Below are 20,304 nucleotides of genomic sequence, written 5' to 3' on the forward strand. Positions count from 1 at the left end.
AGCCATATTTTGATGTGCCATGGGTTAAGCTACCCTGTCATTTTGAGGGGATTCAATATCACAGAAGACTTCTTTATCCTCTGGCTGTTTTACTCCTCTACCCCCTTATGAGCTGTTCCCTGAGCCTAAAGTGAACAAGTTGTGTTGTAGATGTATACCCCTGGGACTGGGTACCCCATGATCAGTTGCTCTGTGCATTTTGCCATGTTACAGTTTCTTGTGTTGTTCTCTGTCTGTTATAAACAGAAGCTTTGGTGAGGCCTGGGGCTCCCTTATTTGTGGATATAAGGATAAGCATTCAGAATGCAGTTATGGATTATGCTGGTCTAGTAAAATGGTGATAGTAGGTTCTCCTCTAAGATCAATGGCATTCATTACTATCCCCAGGTATTTTGCTAGGTTTCCAGTTCAAGGTGTGATTTTTTTCTTGTTGAGTGGACCTTAAAACTAGCAGGACAATGCTAAATTGCAATAAACCATGTCAGAAGGGCCACCTATGCATACATTAAGTACTTCTGCTCTATCATGTAATCATACTACAAGAGATGAGTTAAAGGTCCCACTTGAAAATAAAGAAAATGAAAAGTAAGATAGAAACCTATTTAAAAATTCCTTTTTTTCCATGTGTTTCATGCTTCTAAATGTGTCCAGAACATCTAATCTGCATGCCTTTGGTGTATTTGGGTTACTCAGTTTTAGAATATTAATTGACTATTGTTTATTCAGTATCATTCTTCATTTTCTTGTTCTGTATCCACAGTTCTGTTGTTGCTTGCTCATAATTGCAGGTGAGCAAAGTGGCAAGAAAGGTAATGTACCTGAACATAGTGTTATCGATGCAAGGGTAGCCAAGTTTGTTCCCGCCATAATACTAACATCATAAACAGAAATTGTAGCCAGAACAAAAGAAATTGAGCTAAAATCCAATGGCTATTTTCTTCCTGAATTCAGAGACATTCAACTGTAAGAAGTATTTTGTATAAATGCCAATCGAAGAATAGCAAATATGGAAAAGAAAGGTATAACAAGAGACTTTAGAAACAAAATCAAAAAGCAAGTCAAGTCAAGAGAAGACTAGATATTGTCTCAACGAGTGCTGGATGTTCAAGAGACTGCAAGTGTAGCCAGGACACAAATAGAACTACAGAGAAGAATCAGGTTCTATGTACTTCACACATGGCAAGTACACCACATGCGGTGCACTCACAGGCAGGTTCATGTTTACCCTGACATGCAGTGCACGCACAGCCAGGTAGATATATATGTACTTCCACATGCAATGCAGGCAGGTTTGTGTTCATACATAGGATGAAAGTGCCCTGCATTGAGAAGAGGGACTTTCCAGAGGGGAAAGTTTCAGTGCCTGTGTCACTCATATAGAGATACTTAGGGTATTGGGATTTTGGCTGAAGTTGTAGAATCTAGATAGTTTTGTCAAAATACTTGGAATAATGACTAAAGATTCCAGTGGGCCTTGTGATCTCTGAGAGAACATTTGAATTTAAAACATTGAATTTTGAAAGTAAAATCTTCCTATTAGATTCACATAATTTACTGAAATCCACAAGCAGACCAACAGAGGCTTAAAGGCTCTGGGACTCTAGATATTATAGATAGAAACTCTAAATTATAGACAATCTATAGGACAATGACAATCTCCACTGAAATTATTTGCAGATTTCTGTGTGATAAAATCATTTTTATAAATTTAGGACTATTATATATAAATTGTCTTGCTTAGCAATTATATCACTTGTGATAGCATGTATGAGTCAATAGTTGTTAGGATAAGCCTTCTCAAGCAATACATATATATTCACAAAACAGTGTACATAAAACTGAAGAGCCAAATAGACTACAAATGTCAACATCTTTAAGGAACATAGTTATGTTTTGGGATTTTTCTCCCAGTTAGAAAAATACATTAAAAGCATGAGAATAAATGATCAAAAGCAATAAAGAAAAATGAAGAATCTTATAATTTTCTGGATATATTTCCCCCTTCTGTTTGAAACAGAAACTATACAGAGGCTCTGTTTATAATTAGGAGTTTGTTAGGACATAAACACTGACTAGAATATTTGTTGCACAGACCCTTGCCCAAAGAGCTTCATTCAGGACCAAATGATTTTGTAGAATTCTACACCTTTTCTTCAAGGTTAAACTATGAACATGCATTAATTCATTAGAAGTTAGTCTCACCGCTTTTCTTGTTTGAAACAAATCAAACAAAACCCACATAGGAATACGGTTGATGCCTCGTTTACTTTTAACAAACCATAGCATGCAAAAAAAAATATTAAACGGACCATCTGAGAGTTACCAGCTTTTTCTTTCCCACATAATATGTTTCCTTAGCCACATGTGCACTATTAGGATTAGAGAGACCTTTATCTCCAAACCTCATGTCAGCCTATATTAGTTCATAGTGAACTGAAGTAATAGAATTATGTGGCTAAAGTCCAACTGGTAGCTAACCTCAAACTTAACAAAATGCATACTTATTCTCCAGATTCCAAGTTTGGTTTCTTTTATTTTATTGTACTTAACCTATACAAGCAGAGGAGTTTGCTCTATGTTTGACATTGCAATTGCAAGTTGGCCTGTCTGAAGATTTTGAGGCTTTGTGGAGAACAGTAGCTGTCTCAGGTTTCTATTGCAGTGATATAACATCAGGATCAAAAGCCACTTGGCAAGGAAAGGGTTTATTTCATCTTACAGCTTGTAGTCAAGGCAGGAACTCAAAACAAGGCCTGTTCCTCATAGCTTTCTCAACCTCTTTCTTTTCCCTCCTTCCTTCTCTTTCTTTCTTTCTTTCCTTCCTTCTTTTTTTATAGCACCAAGGACCACTATCCCAGGGGTGACACCACTTACCATTATGAACTTGTCCCTCCCATGTCAGTCATCAATCAAGAAAATGCACCACAAGTCAATCTCATGGAAGCATTTACTCAGTTGAGGTTCACTCTTCCAAAATGACCCCAGCTCACAACAATTTTGACATTAAACTAGCCAGCACAGTTGCACAGCACAATCTCTGGATTAAAACAGCAAGGCCAGATGAGAAGGCTTTCATTTTCTTTTATTATTATGAAAACAGCAGCACTTCCTGACATTTTTCTTTCAGAATTTGAAGCTCAGAGGATTGATCTGATACTATAGGTAATTTTACTTAAAAAAACCCTTCTATTACACAGATTCACAATATTTTTTTTGTTTTTGTGGAACAGATGGTATAGACTAGAGGAAGAGACAAACATTGTATGTTAAACATTTTATTGATCAATTAAAATATCATAATTTAAAGTGTTGATTCTGCTGTGGAAATTATGCATGTCTGTAAAGGACTGGAATAGACATTTCGAGTGCATGTGGGGGTGGGATGGGAATGTAGTATGTGTTTTTAATTATGAGGGCTATTATATCCCCTTTCCAATTGCCCTCTTGTTATCTATATCTGTCTGTCTTCTTGTCTCTGTCTCTCTGTCTCTCTGTTTCTCTGTTTCTCTCTCTCTCTCTCTCTCTCTCTCTCTCTCTCTCTCTCTCTCACACACACACACACACACACACTCACACACACACACACACACACACACACACACACACACACACACACACACAGAGCAGGGTGGCAGATGGCTTTCTGTCAGGTATGAGGAATCTGCCTTTCTTTCTTGAATCATGCCTTCAGGCCCTTTGCAAACTGCTTCTTTTGCCTATTTTTAAGACCAGTTTGAAAAAATGATGATAGTCAGGGGGTAGAATAAAGAAACCACCTGTGAATTTGATTGAAAAAAACACAACAAACAAACATGCATGAAAGCTTGCATCTCACTGAACAGAGGGCTGTTACTGGGAGAATGGATCCTTATTGTTGAGCCCAGTCCTGTTCAGTTTCTCTATCAGGGAGGTATCTCTTGAGAACCCAGTGCCATTGTTTCCATCATGTGTCTCCTTGACACTAACTTTCAGTCATATTAACCTTCCCTCCTGGTGAATTATTTATGTATGAAAGCTTCCACTATTTTTGGAGTATTGTTCTTGGCCATATTTATAAATTATGATAGTCTAGTCCTTTAAAGTTAAACAAGGCCACAAAAGGTAGGAAGTACTACCAATAACTGTGACATATTAACTTTTCATTTTGAACTAAGAATACTCCTTCTTAGGGGAAGGTTAGCTGATTTGCTAGGGGTTTCAATGATATTAAAATTTACTTTCCATGTGGTTAATGTATTTATAGGAAAATACTGCAGCTGAGTCTGGATACAGAACAAATCCATTATATATGGAAGGTGCAGGAAAATGACAACCTACAAATGGTCCTTGTGTGCCCTGCTGTGCCTTCAATGCTCTTGCCCTTCCTCTAAAGCCTCATTTATGGCCACTGTTGGTGCAGGCTGCTTCCCTGACAATGGAGAGTTGTGGTGGAAACTGTCCTCTCTACCTAAATCATGGGGCCTGATACAGTGCTACCATACAAACAGTGGCGCTGGTCACCTAAATCATGCCTGTGTTTGTGACCTCTTCTTTGTTCCTACAATCTGAACCCTTTGCCCCTGACCACATTTCTGTAGTATTTAGACAAGTGTCAGACCCTTGGAATGCTAACCAAATTGTGACTTTGATTCTTGGACTTTTCTGGGTAAGACTGAGTTTAAATCTAGAGTTGAAATTATATGGAATATTTTGTGATTATATTAGTCAAATGACTCCTGGTACAAAAAGAAGACCTAGTCCTCTGTCAGTGACATCTGTCTTTACAGTTCGGTCCGGTCTTCAGTTTTCTGTTCTTGAGGATGGTGATGAATTTGCACAAGGCTGGATCTCCTTTGTTTTTGTTGTTCTTGACATTGGGTGCACAGGGAGATCCTAAAGATGCTCTCTAGTGCTGTTTCCCGAGAATTCTTTTTAAAGCTTTATATTTCTGATTGTCAAAACAGAACATGTTCAGTAACCAAACCAAATCAATCCAAAATACAATTGTTTGGCAAGACATACTAGAATAATGATGGTGGGTGTTTAGTACTTGATGGATGAACAAGTGGTAAGAGAGTGCAATTCGGTATCCAGAAATACCACACCATGGTTGGTCCTAAGCCCCTTTGGGGGGAAAAGACAGTCTTTAATTACATCTGGAACTCATTATTTCTTTTTGGAGGCTCTTTCCAGATCAGCTCCCCCATCAGCCTCCCATTGAGCAACAGAAATTCCAGATGGTTCCCTCCATATGCCAGTGCTCACTCTCTCAAGTAGGATAGATTGGTCATTGACAGAATAGGATGGGAGAGCTGCATCCAACCAAGACAAGGTAGAAAACACTGGACCACAGTTAAGATAGAGGTGGTCCATCATTTATATAAGCTGTATAAATTTTTATGAGTGATTACTAGAAATGCTTTGAATAGTTTCACAGAAATGATGCTACTTGTAGAGAACATGGTATTTGGTTCAAATTCACACCTTGTCAGAAAGATGTCACTGTCCTTGTATCTGAGGACTTTTTTGTCTGGCAGATTATCTGCTCTGGAGCCAATATCAGCATGAATTATGCATTCCGTTGTTCATGTCAGCATCATCTCTACAATTATGATACAAGGAGAATCCCTTTAACAGAAGATCTTATATGAGATACATTTATTTAATTATAGCAGAATTGTGTTGTAATAGGTACATTAGTGAATTTTCCAAACAAAGGTAGTTAGAAATAAAAAAATCAGACGAGCATACATTTAGTTAAAGTATAGCATCACTTCAAGTCTACAGTATTATTTTATTAATAAATCTGTCATGGTAATTATATAGTATATCTGTATATAATTAGTTATATAATTAATATATTGGTAAGAAATATCTCTCACTCATCTTTCATTTCCAACTTCTTGAATGGTTTGGCATATTGCAAGAAAAAAGTTAGAGAGCTGAATCCAGGAAGCTTGAAAGTGAAAAATACAGCATCCAAAGAAATAACTGCAATACTTCTCTCTGCAGCCCATCCTTTCCCTCCAGCTACTGCTGCATTTTATCTTGTGTGCTACTTGGTATTATTCTGAGGACCTAGTGTGCATTAGATTTTGTTTCAGATCCTGATAAAATAAATACAAGGAGGGAAGAAGTCATGCACTAGTCCCCAGCAGTTAATCTGTGTGTGATCCTTAGGGAATTGACTGATACATTTGGAGTAGGTAGGGCAATTCAAAGGAAGAATATTCCTTCTAGATTGGTATGTAAATTCTATGCATTTGTCCTAATTTACCAAGTGCCTAGTACTGTATGTGTGTGTGTGTGTGTGTGTGTGTGTGTGTGTGTGTGCACACGCGTGCGCGCGCATGTTGCGCGCATGTTTCTGTGTACATTCTGTGAATTGAAGAAACATTTACCAACTATGTTTATTGTTTTGTGTAACCGTCCTGTAAGCGAACACTGATTATAGTTTGGGACACATGATGACCATTTTCACAAACTTTAATTTTTAAAGGTCTTACTCTAAATAACTTTTAATCTCAAATGTCAACCCACTAAATGTATAAAACTATACCATTCTCTGGATATGTCACTCTTTGGTTTGAATGTTTTGAGAAATACCAGAGATGAGGCTGAGAGCTATGTCTTTCTCTGTCTAGACAATGCTCAAATGTATTAATAATGTAATGGATTCTTGAATTGAAGGTATGTGTGGACTAAACTCATCAGAGCTAGAAACACTTGTTTTATGTCTTTATTTTCGATAGTATAATAACAGTTCTTTTCTTTTAGAAATGATTGGTTTCTTTCTCTAAAAATAAGATAGGAAGGACTGACTCGGTGATGATGACTATTTAATATTCAATAATGTGTTTATGGAACACAAATAACACATTTTAGTGTTCTGACTTGAGTGTGTACCTGGTGTCTTGGGAGTATGGAAGAAACAGGTTGTTTCTCCAGAGGCAGTAGTGGTGGAGATCTGTAAGGAGGAGGTAAGGAGTGCTTTATTGTCAGCTGTAACCCAAAACAGTGGTGCTGATGATGCCAGGCCATGGATGTACTTTGAGATCTACTACTCCATTTCAACCGAGAGAATTCAGGAGGGAGAGAAAGAACAAGCAGAGGTTACAGACTGGGCTAAAGTAGTTATGCTGGAAGTCTGCCTGTATGCTATTGGCTACAACTCAGTCACGTGGTTTTACTTATCTGTAAAGACAGCTCAAGCCTGGAGTCTAAAACTGTAAACCTAGGAGGAAGAACAAGCCAATTGGCTTGCAGTCTTATAGTCTATGCCACAGGAGGGCATGGCTAGTCTTGTAACTAAAAAAACAGGCAAGGGCTAGCAAGACAACTCATGACAAGTTAATTTGCTTGGTCGGGTCCTTAAGAACGGCAGTGTACATTGTTTTCTGGGATGTAAAATGAGATTATGATAACCAAAGAGCTTCTCTCAAAAAAGTCTGTACACCTGTCAGTGATTGTGATACTGGAAATTTAAGCAGAAACATTTATTTGACATCTTGAATTCATGTTGAAGTACTTCAGAGAGCAACACTTAATACTTTGACATACATGGAATACTGTTTTAAGTGAAAATGTTTTATTCATACATTACTTTATTGTTAGGATCAGGCAAAATCCATGATTATTTCTCTTAGAAAAAGCTTTTATGAGAGGATGAAGCGGGGAGAATAATTGTTTGAAGTCACCCGTGAGCTCTGTAAGCATGCCAAGCAAAGGGAGATCCATACACATAATATTTCTCTTGCACTTACTGAGCATGCACTGGGCACTTTGTATTACATTCTGGAAATTAGGAAGTTACATGTAGTTTACTATGTTGTGTTAGCACCTTAATCTATTAACTCATTTGATACTTACAAAAGGCCTATGAGGAAGCAAATACTATTTTTATTTCCATTTCACTGACAAGATAATTGAGGCATAGATGGATAAAATTGGTCTCCCATCTAGCAGGTAACAGAGATGGGATTTAGAACCAAACTGTTTATCTTTTCAAGGCCAAGGTCTTATTTATTGCTCAGTATACCCTGAATTTAGTCAAAAGTAAGAACACAAGTATAATACATAGGGAGTTCATATCTGTATGTACTAAATTTGTACTAAACTAGGGTTGTGGTGAGGATGTTGAGGACATCAGCAAGACTTTTTGACCATAACACTGTTGTGTTAAGCGGTGACAAAACTTACTAACCGTGACTGACTTTCTTTCTAATCTGTTAATATGACTGCTTCATACAGATTATTTGTTCTGGTTGCTGCAGCTGGCCAGAGGCAGGTAACAACATGAGCAGCTCGTGAATTACCAGAAGCCTGACATCACCAGAAGAGAGAAGGTGGCTCTTGTTTTAGCTGCACGCATCTGAGCAGCCTATTTTGTCTTCGGCAGACAGGACTGTTCTGGTGGACACTGATCTCCCAGTGCTTAGACGCCTCTACGTGATGGGGACCTTGGAATTCCCTGCAGACAGAAGCAATGTTCTGAGTGTGGCATGCTTACTCATTGCAGGAGGGGAGCTGAAAGTAGGTGAGTAAATGCTGGGGGGTTGGATTGGGAATGTAATGATATAGTCAAGTTCTGGGAGGAAGTGTTGTGGGAAATGGAAGGTAGCATCAGGCTGCTGTCTGACATAGGCTGGAAGGGCTAAGGCTGGGGATATATTTCCAAGTACATCTTCAGATGCGGACAATGGTGACTTCTTATTGTTTTCTTACTGTTGCCAATCCCTTTTAGTTGTCCTAGAGGGACTCTAAGTTAGATAACCTGGGGCCAAACCCATCACACCTCACACTGGCTGTTTGACCTTTAGAAAATAAACTCCAGGGGACATCTATCTCCTCCCTGTAACATGCACAATTATGGAGCCTACCACATGGGGGCGAGATGTCTAAATAATTAGATGCAGCAACTCACATTGTCTCATAGTAGGTGTTTGATAAATATTACTTTATCAGTCAGGGTGTCCATATAATAATATGAACTGGATATTTTTGAGACTTAAATAAATTAACTATTTACACAAATACAGGTTTGAAATGGTGTGCTTCTTTGGGCTAGTAAAACCAGATAAACTTGCACCACTTTGCTGTAAAAGGTGGAGAGAATGAGTTGGTCCTGGAATCCAGACATGTAAGTGTGGGGACAGTTGTCAGACATATGCATGGCTGGGATTCAGCATGCACATGAGTGTGTCTTATGGGAACCAATAGCCTGTCTGTCCTCAGCAGGGTTGGAAGTCAGGGAGGCCTCACCAATTCCATGTGGATAGGTCAGCTGCCACCCAGGGCATTGCACAGATAAGAGATGGCAGCTTCAGAACATAGGCACCAACAGAAGCCACTCGATGCAGTTAGCTTCCAGTTATCAGAACAGACATGATGCTCCTACCAATAGTGCCAATAAGTCAACTTACCTTTCAGCCATCCCATGCTGTTAGTCTTGGCAAGATCTTGTCAGCTGTGATACCTGCTCATTCTGTATGTGCTGCCTCCATTAACTGTTTTCCCAGTGCACATGTGTATAAGGCTGCTTTTATTTTACTTGGGTATTGGGGCAGCTAAGTATGCTTTTTCACTTCTTCATTAGATTATTTTCACCCATCTCTTTCCACTGGGAAATAACTGTATAATCTGGTATTTTTGTTTCTGATTAGGACTATTGTCCCACCTGTTTAGCATTGTATAAAATTCTCACATAATCACTGATGGAAATATTTAATAAATCACTTTTGTGATAGTAAAAAACTGTTGGCAGCCACCACTTCTAACTGGAGCTGCTCTTTCTAGGCTTTTGAGGTCACTTATAACATATAACTTGTGGACTGAAAATCTGTACCTTTGAAAGAAAGTGACACTGTGTTACTCGCCAGTTTTGCTTTAGATGTTTCAGATATTTTTAAAATTATGTCTATTCCTAACTTGTTTACCCATCACTAGATAATGTTGTATCTTTTTTCTCTCTGTTTCATCCATGTGTTTCAGGCCCAAAGGTTGCTTATTGGAACCCATCTGCCCAATCCTATGTGTGTTATGCCTGAAGGAAGACTTTCAACCCATCTGTCCACACCTACAGAAATCCCAACATGAGAGAGATAATATGGCTAGTTAGTAAACAAACTTAATAGATGTGGACATTGGCACAGCATACTGCCAGAGCATATCTGCTCTGTGATGCCATTTGATCCAAATCCTAACAGTGTAGAATTCTAGTTCTTGGTGGTTAAGATTTTGACACAATGGATGCTGGCAAAAGATATCATCTGACTTTCAGAATCAAAGAATGGTAGAATTCTTTGGAAATAAATTAAAGATGCAATGCCAGAGTCAGTTACATTCTTTGTTCAGTGCTTGTCTTACTAGTGCAACAGAACAAGTACACTTTATCTGCATAAAGTATAGCAGATGAAGAAAATAGGAAAGAAAATTGATCATCATGCTCTGGCTATTATTATAGTGGTTGATAAACACACCCTGAGCAAAAAAGTTTTACCCTGCCCTTGTAAAAAAGAAAAAAATAGAAAAAATGAAAACAAAAAACACCCCAGTGTATATTTATTTAAAAATAGTTTTAATTATGTATATAAGTGTGTGTCTCTGTAGGTATTTGCTTGTGAGTTTCAGAAGAGAGGACCTGAGACCAACCCCCAGCTGCCTGAGCTCGAGTTTACAGGCAGTAGTGAGCCAACTGATATGAATGTTGGAAACCTAACTTAGGTCCTCTGTAAGAGCACTTTGCATTCTTAACTGAGGAGCCATTTGTCAGGCCAGCATATATTTCTTAAGAGATGGTAAATTTTAATAAATTTGACATTCTTTATTCTTTAACAACTTAACTTTTGCCTTTAACTTTTCTTTTATAAGCTCATTATATTTTAATCAGAGAGAGAGAGAGAGAGAGAGAGAGAGAGAGAGAGAGAGAGAGAGAATGGTTTTGTGTATACTACAGTGCACTTGTGGAGGTCCATGAACCACTTGTAGAAATTGATTCTCTCCTTCCACCATATGGGTTCTGGGAATCAAACTCAGAAAATAATCAGGCTTGGTGGTAGGTCCCACTTCAACATGTTCCTAAGTGTCATTGAACATAACACATCCTGAAAGTTAGCAGTTATCCACCTTGAGTAATAGATACAATTACTTTCATGAATAATACTCCTGAATGAAGAAAATAAGTAAAATAAAGAAGGGAATAATTCCTCAGTTGTGATGATTTTCCAATTTCATGTATACATTTCTCATTTCTCACTTCCTCTCTTTCCCCTTTTTCTCTTTCATATTTTTTCTTTTATTGAATAATTAGTTCAGTGCCAGGTATTGCTTTGGGGTTGATTATTTTTCAACGATTGGGACAAGGAGGATCCTGGTGTTTATTGCTTTGTTTGGGAAAACGAATAATGAGTTTGTAAGATGAGCAGGAATGATATGTTTAGATGACAACATGTGTTCTAAAGGAAACTAAGGTGGGAAATAATTTGAAGAGTGGTGTAGGTTGGCTGTTGGCCATCAGAGGTTAGGTGATGAGTAAAGAACATTATAATGAATCATGTAACCTCAGACCAAAGACAACAGTGGTTCTCAACCGTTACAACACTGAACCCTTCAATACAGTTCCTGTTGGTGCAGTGACCCTTCACCACAAAAATTATTTTTGTTGGTGCTTCATAACTGTAATTTTGCTACTGTTATGTGAAGTGTAACATAATATCTGATATGTGACTCCCAAAGGGGTCGTGACTCACAGGTTGAAAACTGCTTACCTAGATTTACAAAGATGGGGCAAGACAATCCCAGCCTTGATGAAAACCTCATGCAAAAGGCTCCAGACAGGGAAGTGTACTGCAGGGTGGGAGGTGGAAGGGCATCTCCTGGACTAGAGAACAGTGTAAATTAAGTTTTTAATTCTACAACTTCTAGAAAATTCTCCAAAAATAACTGTGTTGTTGGGAGTCTCTGTAACTGTATGAATCTTCCCTTCATAGTTTTCATGAGGAAACTGAGGTAGGCAGATATTACTTATGTGTTTTACAATCTTGTATCTGGTAAATAAAGCCATGCTCAGTAGCTGTTGCAATTATTTTTAAACATTCCCTTCCTAGCTGTTAGCAGTTCTGTCTCATTAGGAAACCTGTCCTGTTTCTACTAGTAGATTATATTCAGTATCTTATTTCCTATTCTACACATCCGTCTTGTCCTTACTACATTCACTTGATTAACATAACGTATTAGTTTTTAAGTATCCTCTTCATTAAATGGTAGACTTCTGTGCATGTTGTAAAACTTCTTAGCTTCAGGTAGTGTGTGTGATTGGTGTATAGATGAATGCATGGGTATACCTAGGTCTATCCTTTATCTCAGTGCGTTTTCCCCCTTAGAACACAGCATGCTTAAATGTCTATATCTATGAGGAAGGGATTACAATCTTAATGTTCACATGACCACAATACATTTATCTCCTATAAGAAACTGAACAAGTATGAAAACACGGTAAAAAGTTAGTGATCCAAGTTCAGCTTCTACAAGCTGTCTTGGATCTATTGAAATAAAATAAGCATTGGTTTGTTGATTTGTTAATTTGTGCTTGTTTGCTCAGGAGCACCTGCCTGAACCCATCTTTTTTATTTATGTATTCTCTTAAATGAGAGATTTCTCTTATTCATTTACATGTGTTCCTTTTATCATAGTTATCACTGCTGTCAGCATGTTATTGACACAAATGTTCAGTTCATTAGAAATGTTATGCTTTTAAAACTGCATGTGAATATTTTTGTAACAATTTGTAGGAAGACTTTAGAAATAGCATATCTATGCAAACTACTATCAAAATAATATATAACAGTATATAAGTATTTTATTATTATATAAGTAATATGGAATACTGGCATTTGTTTGGATAGAAAATTTATATAAATGTATCTACTTTGTTTCATCCAAATAAATTTAGTAATGAATATTCTGATAACACTTAAAAACTAAAAGAATTCCTAAATCAGCAAGGCATACTACACACATTGGTGAATTAGGGACACAGTAATTCGTCATTTCTATGCCTTGTCACAGACAAGTCATGTGATAAACTGCCCAGTTGCTCAATAATTACACTAAGAACTTAGACTATTATCCTAAAACTTGTCATACTTTGTTTTTCAGGGCCAGTGATGGGTATTTGTCAGTGCCATCTCACTGTTGTAGCTGGAAGCCTAAGTTTATCATTGGCACTGGCTCAATTGTCAGAAACAAAGTCCTAGCTGTATGGTAGCTTCCTTCATTGCTTCTATGATTGGAGCTTTCTCAATCCCAAAGAAGAAAATCTATACAGTTTATTGCCCCCTAGACTGGCAGTTCTGCAAGATTCATTGGATTATTAAGTAATAAGAAGCAAATAAGCCCAAGAAAACTATAGATTACCTCCTCCAGCCTAAAGCCATGATACCACTGAGCAAATAGAAAACCCTGTGTGATGTCTGTTAAAAATAATATATCAGGGGATAGAGAGTTGGCTCAATGGTTAAGAGCACTTGTTGCTCTTGCAGAGGACATGGATTCAATTCCCAGCACCTATGTGGTTGCTCATAACCATCTTTAATTCTAGTTCCACAAGATCCGACACCCTCTTCGGACCTTGGTGGGCACCAGACATGCAGCTCATGCACTTATCTGCATTAAGGCAAAACACTTATTCACATAAAATGAGATAATAATTAAAAAGAAATATATCTCCTTTAGATAAACACTAATGTCTTTTTGTGGGGGGAGGGGGTTTGAGACAGGGTTTGTGTGTGTAACGGCCCTGGATGTCCTGGCACTCACTTTGTAGACCAGGCTGGCCTCGAACTCACAGAGATCTGCTTGCCTCCGCCTCCCTAGTGCTGGGATTAAAGGTGTGCACCACCACTGCTCAGACTAGTGTCTTCATTCAAGCAAATGCGTGTTTAATGCCTAAATGTGCCACATGGATTTCCATAGGGACATAGTTTATGAGAGTTTATGTGGACTACTCACTAGTCAATCATGTTTCATACTGACAGATATTTAATCAAGGTAATGGTTGGCTGATACAATTTTAAAGTAATGCTGAAGACACACACTTTCTAAGTGTTACATTTGAAGCTTTGTGTTGTGTAAGTATAGGAAGCACAGAATTCCATTTTTGTGCTTGGAGAGTTCTAATAAGGCCAAAAGACTGACAGTAAATAATATGAGTTTCAAGATGAGATTTGACATGGGAAGATAATACTTCTGGAGGAATATAAATTTTCACAAACATTACCTTATTTTTAAATTTTGCTTATGCATTGTTAGCCAAAACCCTAATAAACCTGAAAATTCTGAGCAAATACCTTTAATATTGAAATATTTCAAAATCAGAATTTTTAATTTGTGCTTTTAGCTCATGAATCTCCTTAATATAAACTTAAGAATCGTTTTTGTTTAATCATTAATGTGAATATCTAATTAGTTGCACTTGATTTAATATAAGGTAAATTGCACATTAAATAAATAAATTCAAATCAATTCAGATGTGGTGTATACCTGCACTCAGCCAGTAGAGGTGGGAAGATTTGTGGTTCAAGGCTATCCTCAGCTACACAGTGACTGTGAGGCCTGGCTGGACTTCTTACTTATAAATACCATGCTGAAGAACTTTGAGGATTTATTAATTTCTGTCCATATTTGAGTGCTACATATTTAGTTCAAATTTCTTAATATTTAACAAGAGGCCTGGCCATTTTCATATACTCCAATTCAAGAGAGCAGTAGGTTCTTAGGAATCAGTTAGAGTGGAGGGTGTTGTGGATGGAAAATTAAAGCTTGGGAAAAAATGAAAAACACTGTGAACAGAAAGATCTAGAAGCTTAGGAAATTATCCTGAATGCATTTGTTGACTACAAGGTGTGGGATTCAGGCTGATAGAGTAAGCTTACATGTAAACTATGCTTATACCTGATTCTATCACAGAGATTTAGTTACTAAAGTAACATTTCCCTTTTTCTTATGTTTTGAAATTCATGGAATCCATTTGTACCATATCCGCCAAATCAATAATGGTTATCTTTGGTATACCAGAACTTAACTTTCTTCCATCTCCTCAGGTGATTTTAACATCTGGAACCAATTCTCCACCCCCCCACTCTCCATTGCCACCATCATGCTAAACACTACTAACTATGCGTCACTTCCCTCAGTCTTCCACATGTCTTAGAATGGCATTTGCTAAATCTAAGCCCAATGCTACTAAATAATCGCTATGCCATTCTGACTAGTTACCTAAGGTCCTCTTGCCTCAGTTTCCACATGGGCATCTCCACAGTCTTCGCGGAGGGCCTGTGAGACTGCAATGAAATCATGTATGTGAAAGCTCGTTGGCAATTATCTCCTAACATGTAAACTTCAGGTTTCAATGCAGCCTCACAAAGGTAAACCAGGACACTGGCGCTTCATCTGGGGCACCTTGTCTCAGAGCTCGCCCCTCTTATTTACTGACGTGTATGTTGGGAAGTGCATATTGTCTCTCTGAGATTGAGAACATGACGAGGACAGCAGCCCTGAAAAGTCTTCGCTTTCACCAGCTTTTGCAAATCCATTAATGTTGGAATATCACACATTGCCTTCTCTTGCCCCTGCCTGGTTGCTGAGGAGTTCTTGCCTCCATCTTTTCCTCTCCTGTGTTAACAAAACGATTCCAAATCCTGGTCGCTTCAGACTCTGAAAGATCACGGCAGGCTGACTAATTTTGCCCAGATTTTCTGTGAAGGCTCCACATGTGCTGTAGCTTTGGGTTGCATAATTGATTTAATCTCTGATTTTAGAGAAATGTGCAACTCTTTTTGTGGGACTCTGCATACATTTCTCTAGGGCAAAAAGTGTCCTACTTTTCCTCTCTGGTATCTGTTTAGTGCTAGGCCATTTTTTTCCCTATAAGACTTTACCCTCCATGAAATAAATGAAATCACAGTTGGAAAACAGCTTACTGGACAGACTTAGAGCAGCAAGATAAGAGCCACATCAGGCACATTTGCTTAAGAGTCCCCGGTCCTTTGCCTCCTTCCTTCTTGCTTTTTGTATTTTGGGGCTAAGAGGATACCTTCATTTCTCAGCTAAGGCACTGTGACATCCATACAGCACTGGAGCTTGCTTTAGTGTTGTAGCAGAAACACCTAAGCCATGAGTTCCAGTGCTTGCTCTTGACTTGTGTGTTGTACAAATTGTGTTGTCTCTCTGGATCTGACTGCCAACAATTCTAACAATAATGGTTATAGCTGATGATCTGAAAAGCAAAACCCAAACTTACACTAGGTGTATAGGAAGTCTTAACAGGGGTGTGGGTGTGAGAATGTGGAGTGGTTTTATGCTGCCTGAGAGAAGAGTAACCAAAATGACAAGTGAGTGATTTTATCTTTACCAATTAACCCCATACTATATGTGGCTGTCCCATTTTTTTTTTCTGTTTTCAGGAAACTGGTAAACTTGAAAGTCTCATTTGATATGAGATGATTTTGGTGAGCCTGGTTCCATAGGATATATAGTTGAGGACTTTTATACTGGTTATTTTTTCAACAATGGATTCTGTAAAGATAGCATAGCTTTCCTAGGTCTGTATTCATTAATATCATGTTAGCAAGTCTCTGAACATTCATCAAACTGTCAAGAACATGATTGTTCCCTCAAGAGACTTAGGATCAATTTCCAACTGCTGAGTGTCATAGCTGTATGCTTTCTGTATCCCAATGATGCTAGGAGAACTTATGGAAAACAATTTATTGTTGGTTTAATAAACCACCGTTGTTTGAAATATGCTACATACTGTTAGCTGGATAGATTTAGATTCGTACCTGAAGCTTCAGACCTCTTTCTATGTGGATATTTACATCGAAACAAGAATCAGTCTTCTTAGTTTTGTAGTGAACATTTAATGCTAAAACCACATGAAGGAAATGGTCTTCACACAACCCTGGTTACTGTATTAGCCAGGATTTGCTGTAATAATGGTTTTTAATGCATAACTTCCATATCTCAGTAGTTTTTAAAATGAGTATTCATATTAGACTGGGTTGAATATGGCTCCAGCCTGCGTGCTGTTCTCCAGGTTTCTCTGAATGTCTCTTCATTCAGGCACCCAAGGATATGAGGAATTAGATGACAGTAAAAATATGTGGGGAATACTAGGCAAGTATTTCCACTACCAGATGACAACTGCCATTACTTCCGTTTCTATCCAAACTTCACTAACCTAGAGCACTTCACAAAATAAGCTTGGATAATAGGAGCCAGTAGAGTGGACTCCGAGTAGCAGATGACTGATGAATGGTTACCCCACCTTCTTCAGAGAGCCTTGTCAGCCCTGTACTTTCTGCTGTCATTTCATTTATGTGTCCATTACCTCTTCCCCACATAGTCAATATCACAGCATTTACTCTGAATTCTTTGTTTGCATTTCTATTTTTTATTTGAATTACAAACAAGATTGAATTACATGACAATCCCAGTTCCCTTCTCCCTCCCTTCCTCCTCTACCACCCCTGCAACTAAAACCCTCCCTATCGCATATACTTTCTTCTACTTTCTTTGCATTTCTAATGATTTTGGATGAATTACTCTGCTTTCTTAACAGGTTCTTTAAAAAATCCCTTAGAAAAAGAACAAAGATTCCTGGTTCTCCTTCGAGCTTCAGAAGAAATCTTTTGTGACCATTTTGATGGGATTCATGTTGATCCAGGAACAATTGGTAAAAGTTAAATATAATGTATGTTAATAATAAAATGTGTGAAGCCGGGCGTTGGTGGCGCATGCCTTTAATCCCAGCACTCGAGAGGCAGAGGCAGGCGGATCTCTGTGAGTTCGAGGCCAGCCTGGTCTCCAGAGTGAGTGCCAGGATAGGCTCCAAAGCTACACAGTGAAACCCTGTCTTGAAAAACCAAAATAAATAAATAAATAAATAAATAAAATAAAATGTGTGTCTCTGCAGGTTTGTGTGTGTGAGAGAGACAAGACAGACAGAGACAGAGAGTCAAAGGAGTTCCATTTCTTGGACAGCTGTTAAATTCTAGTTTATATTTACTCTTTGACTTACTCTTTGTTCAATGTCCATTTACAGATATCAATGACTATGACTCATAAGTGATAAACTATACAGATATGATGATCACAAGAACATTCACTGTTAACAGTGATATTGCCATAGTATTGTAGTAACAAATCCTAACCAGGTATACAAACACGAAGACTGGGAACACAAAGCCCAGGACAGCTTGTACTGACACATGAAAGTTCAAAATCAATGAGTGTTACAGCAAAAGAGTACTTCCCATTGGCACTGTGTAATCATCATTTACTTTTTGAAAGGGAATCCTCTCGGCACAAAGTAGTTTCCCTTCCTTTGACAAAATCCATTCCTTTCAAAACTAGATCCCCCTTTACTTATTTGTTTCTCTTCACTATAGGAGGAGAGATGAAATGAGCCATTTACTACATTTTTTGAGTATTATGTTTTTATATAGTCTTGATGTGTGTGTTACTGTTATGAGCCAGAGGGGGGAAACCTGTGTTGGATGTTTCAAACTAAAGTGCATATGTGTTTGTGTGTGTGTGTGTGTGTGTGTGTGTGTACATATATGAGGTTTTCCGAACATTATGGGATAAATATTGATAGCATGAGGATTGTTAACTTACCTCCAAAATGCTTAATCATTTCTGTATTATATGTTGAAATGCTTTATAATTTCAATTTTTCCTTATGAATTCTGTTTATTTGATTATCACCATGACATGGATTAAAAAAATTTTAACTTTTCTCAGTTGTTCAAGAAGAAGAACTGTATATACTAGGCACATTTGATTTGATCCATTTGTTCTGTGGAGTAATCACATCGGTTGAAACTTTCAGATAGGAAGTCCACACTACTATGTGTGCTGATCCTGGACCCAGATATATGATTCAACTAATGTCTTTAAAATTTCTACTGATAGCAGTTGAAATAAAGAATACCCAGTTTACAGCTTACTTAGCTTCTATGATATCATAAGCAAATGGCTTAATCATCTTAAGTAGTTTATTACCTTCTTGAAACAACTAAGAAATGTTATCACTTTACAGTTATCATCTTTGATGATAGAAATAAGCAAGAAATCTGCTTTTCTAGTTAATGGAATTTTCTGGAGAATTCAGATTTTAAAGATGTGAATTGAAATCTTTTTTAAAAATAAACATTGCTGTTGGAAATTTCTCTAAATCACCCTAGAATTCTGTCTGCCTAGGTACTTAGCCTATGATGAATAAAAGTTGATTTTAGTTTTGTGGTTTGATATTTTGTGACATGTTTTCATGAAACTATATAATGAGGAATTGATTCTAGGACATGTTCTGCAAGTGAGATTCACTCTGTATGTACTATCCTTATCTTATTTTATCTTTTAACACATCTTTATGAATTAGAGTATAGGAGGAATTACAAACATTGACATAAATACTTAAGGTCTCAGTAATTATGATTTTATTGTTTTGGTTCACACTGGATGGAAATTCAAGGCTGATATCTCAATGGTTTTTACTTCTTTCATTTTTGTATTTTTTATTAAATATTATGAATATTTAGGTTATTAAATTAGTGGTTTACAACAAAATGTTTCCATTCATATATGGATATTCACATAATCCATTTCAGTGCAGGGTGAAAACATTAAAACTCCAAGTCAAATGTTCATAAATTATTCATCTATTTATATAAGTGAAATAAATATATGTATTTATATGGAGATACATCATTATTTTTTTGTTCTGCTACGGGAATGCATGGTCACATTTTTTGTAACACTAGACTATGAGAAATTATACTGAATATGGTTGAAAATGTCAATGATGTACATTTGAGGAAATCCTCAAAAGCCTGAAAGGATACATGCAGGCTGACTTTACCCAGTTAAGATGATTAATTTGTAAGTCCAAAATAAAACATAATATATATCTAGTTGGGTTTCCCCTGATTATCTATAGTATGACAAAATATTAAGTCTGAGTCCTGAAAACAAAGCTAATAGTACTGAGGTCCAATCTTCAGAAAATGGAATGAGCCTTGCCACTTGGACAATCTAGGGTATATCATAAAATATCAAAACTGGTTGACTTCTATCAGATCAAAAAAGTCTGGTCACCTTGATGGCAGAAGGACAAATCTCTTTATGTTGAACTGGTTCTCTGTTAGATGGAGTTTCTCCACCTTTAGATTGCCATTATCCTGTACTGTTAATTTCTCTGTAGGTCTTTGGGTTATATTTGATCTCTTATAATAGAAATATTTTATTTTAAAGATAAGATGGACATGA

The 20,304-nt window shown here is 37.4% G+C and overlaps 1 protein-coding gene across 1 annotated transcript in view; it reads left to right on the forward strand.

The window, feature by feature from the left end:
* The window catches only part of Pkhd1 (PKHD1 ciliary IPT domain containing fibrocystin/polyductin), a 410,096-nt gene that overhangs the window by 261,832 nt on the left and 127,960 nt on the right, over positions 1-20,304 (forward strand). Inside the window, exons 52-53 of the mRNA XM_035453320.1 lie at positions 8,378-8,515; positions 17,597-17,710. Of these exons, the coding sequence (XP_035309211.1) occupies positions 8,378-8,515; positions 17,597-17,710 (252 nt within the window). The remainder of the gene's footprint in view (positions 1-8,377; positions 8,516-17,596; positions 17,711-20,304) is intronic.

The sequence above is a fragment of the Cricetulus griseus genome (genome assembly GCF_003668045.3).
Source record: "Cricetulus griseus strain 17A/GY chromosome 1 unlocalized genomic scaffold, alternate assembly CriGri-PICRH-1.0 chr1_1, whole genome shotgun sequence".
NCBI lineage: Eukaryota > Metazoa > Chordata > Mammalia > Rodentia > Cricetidae > Cricetulus > Cricetulus griseus.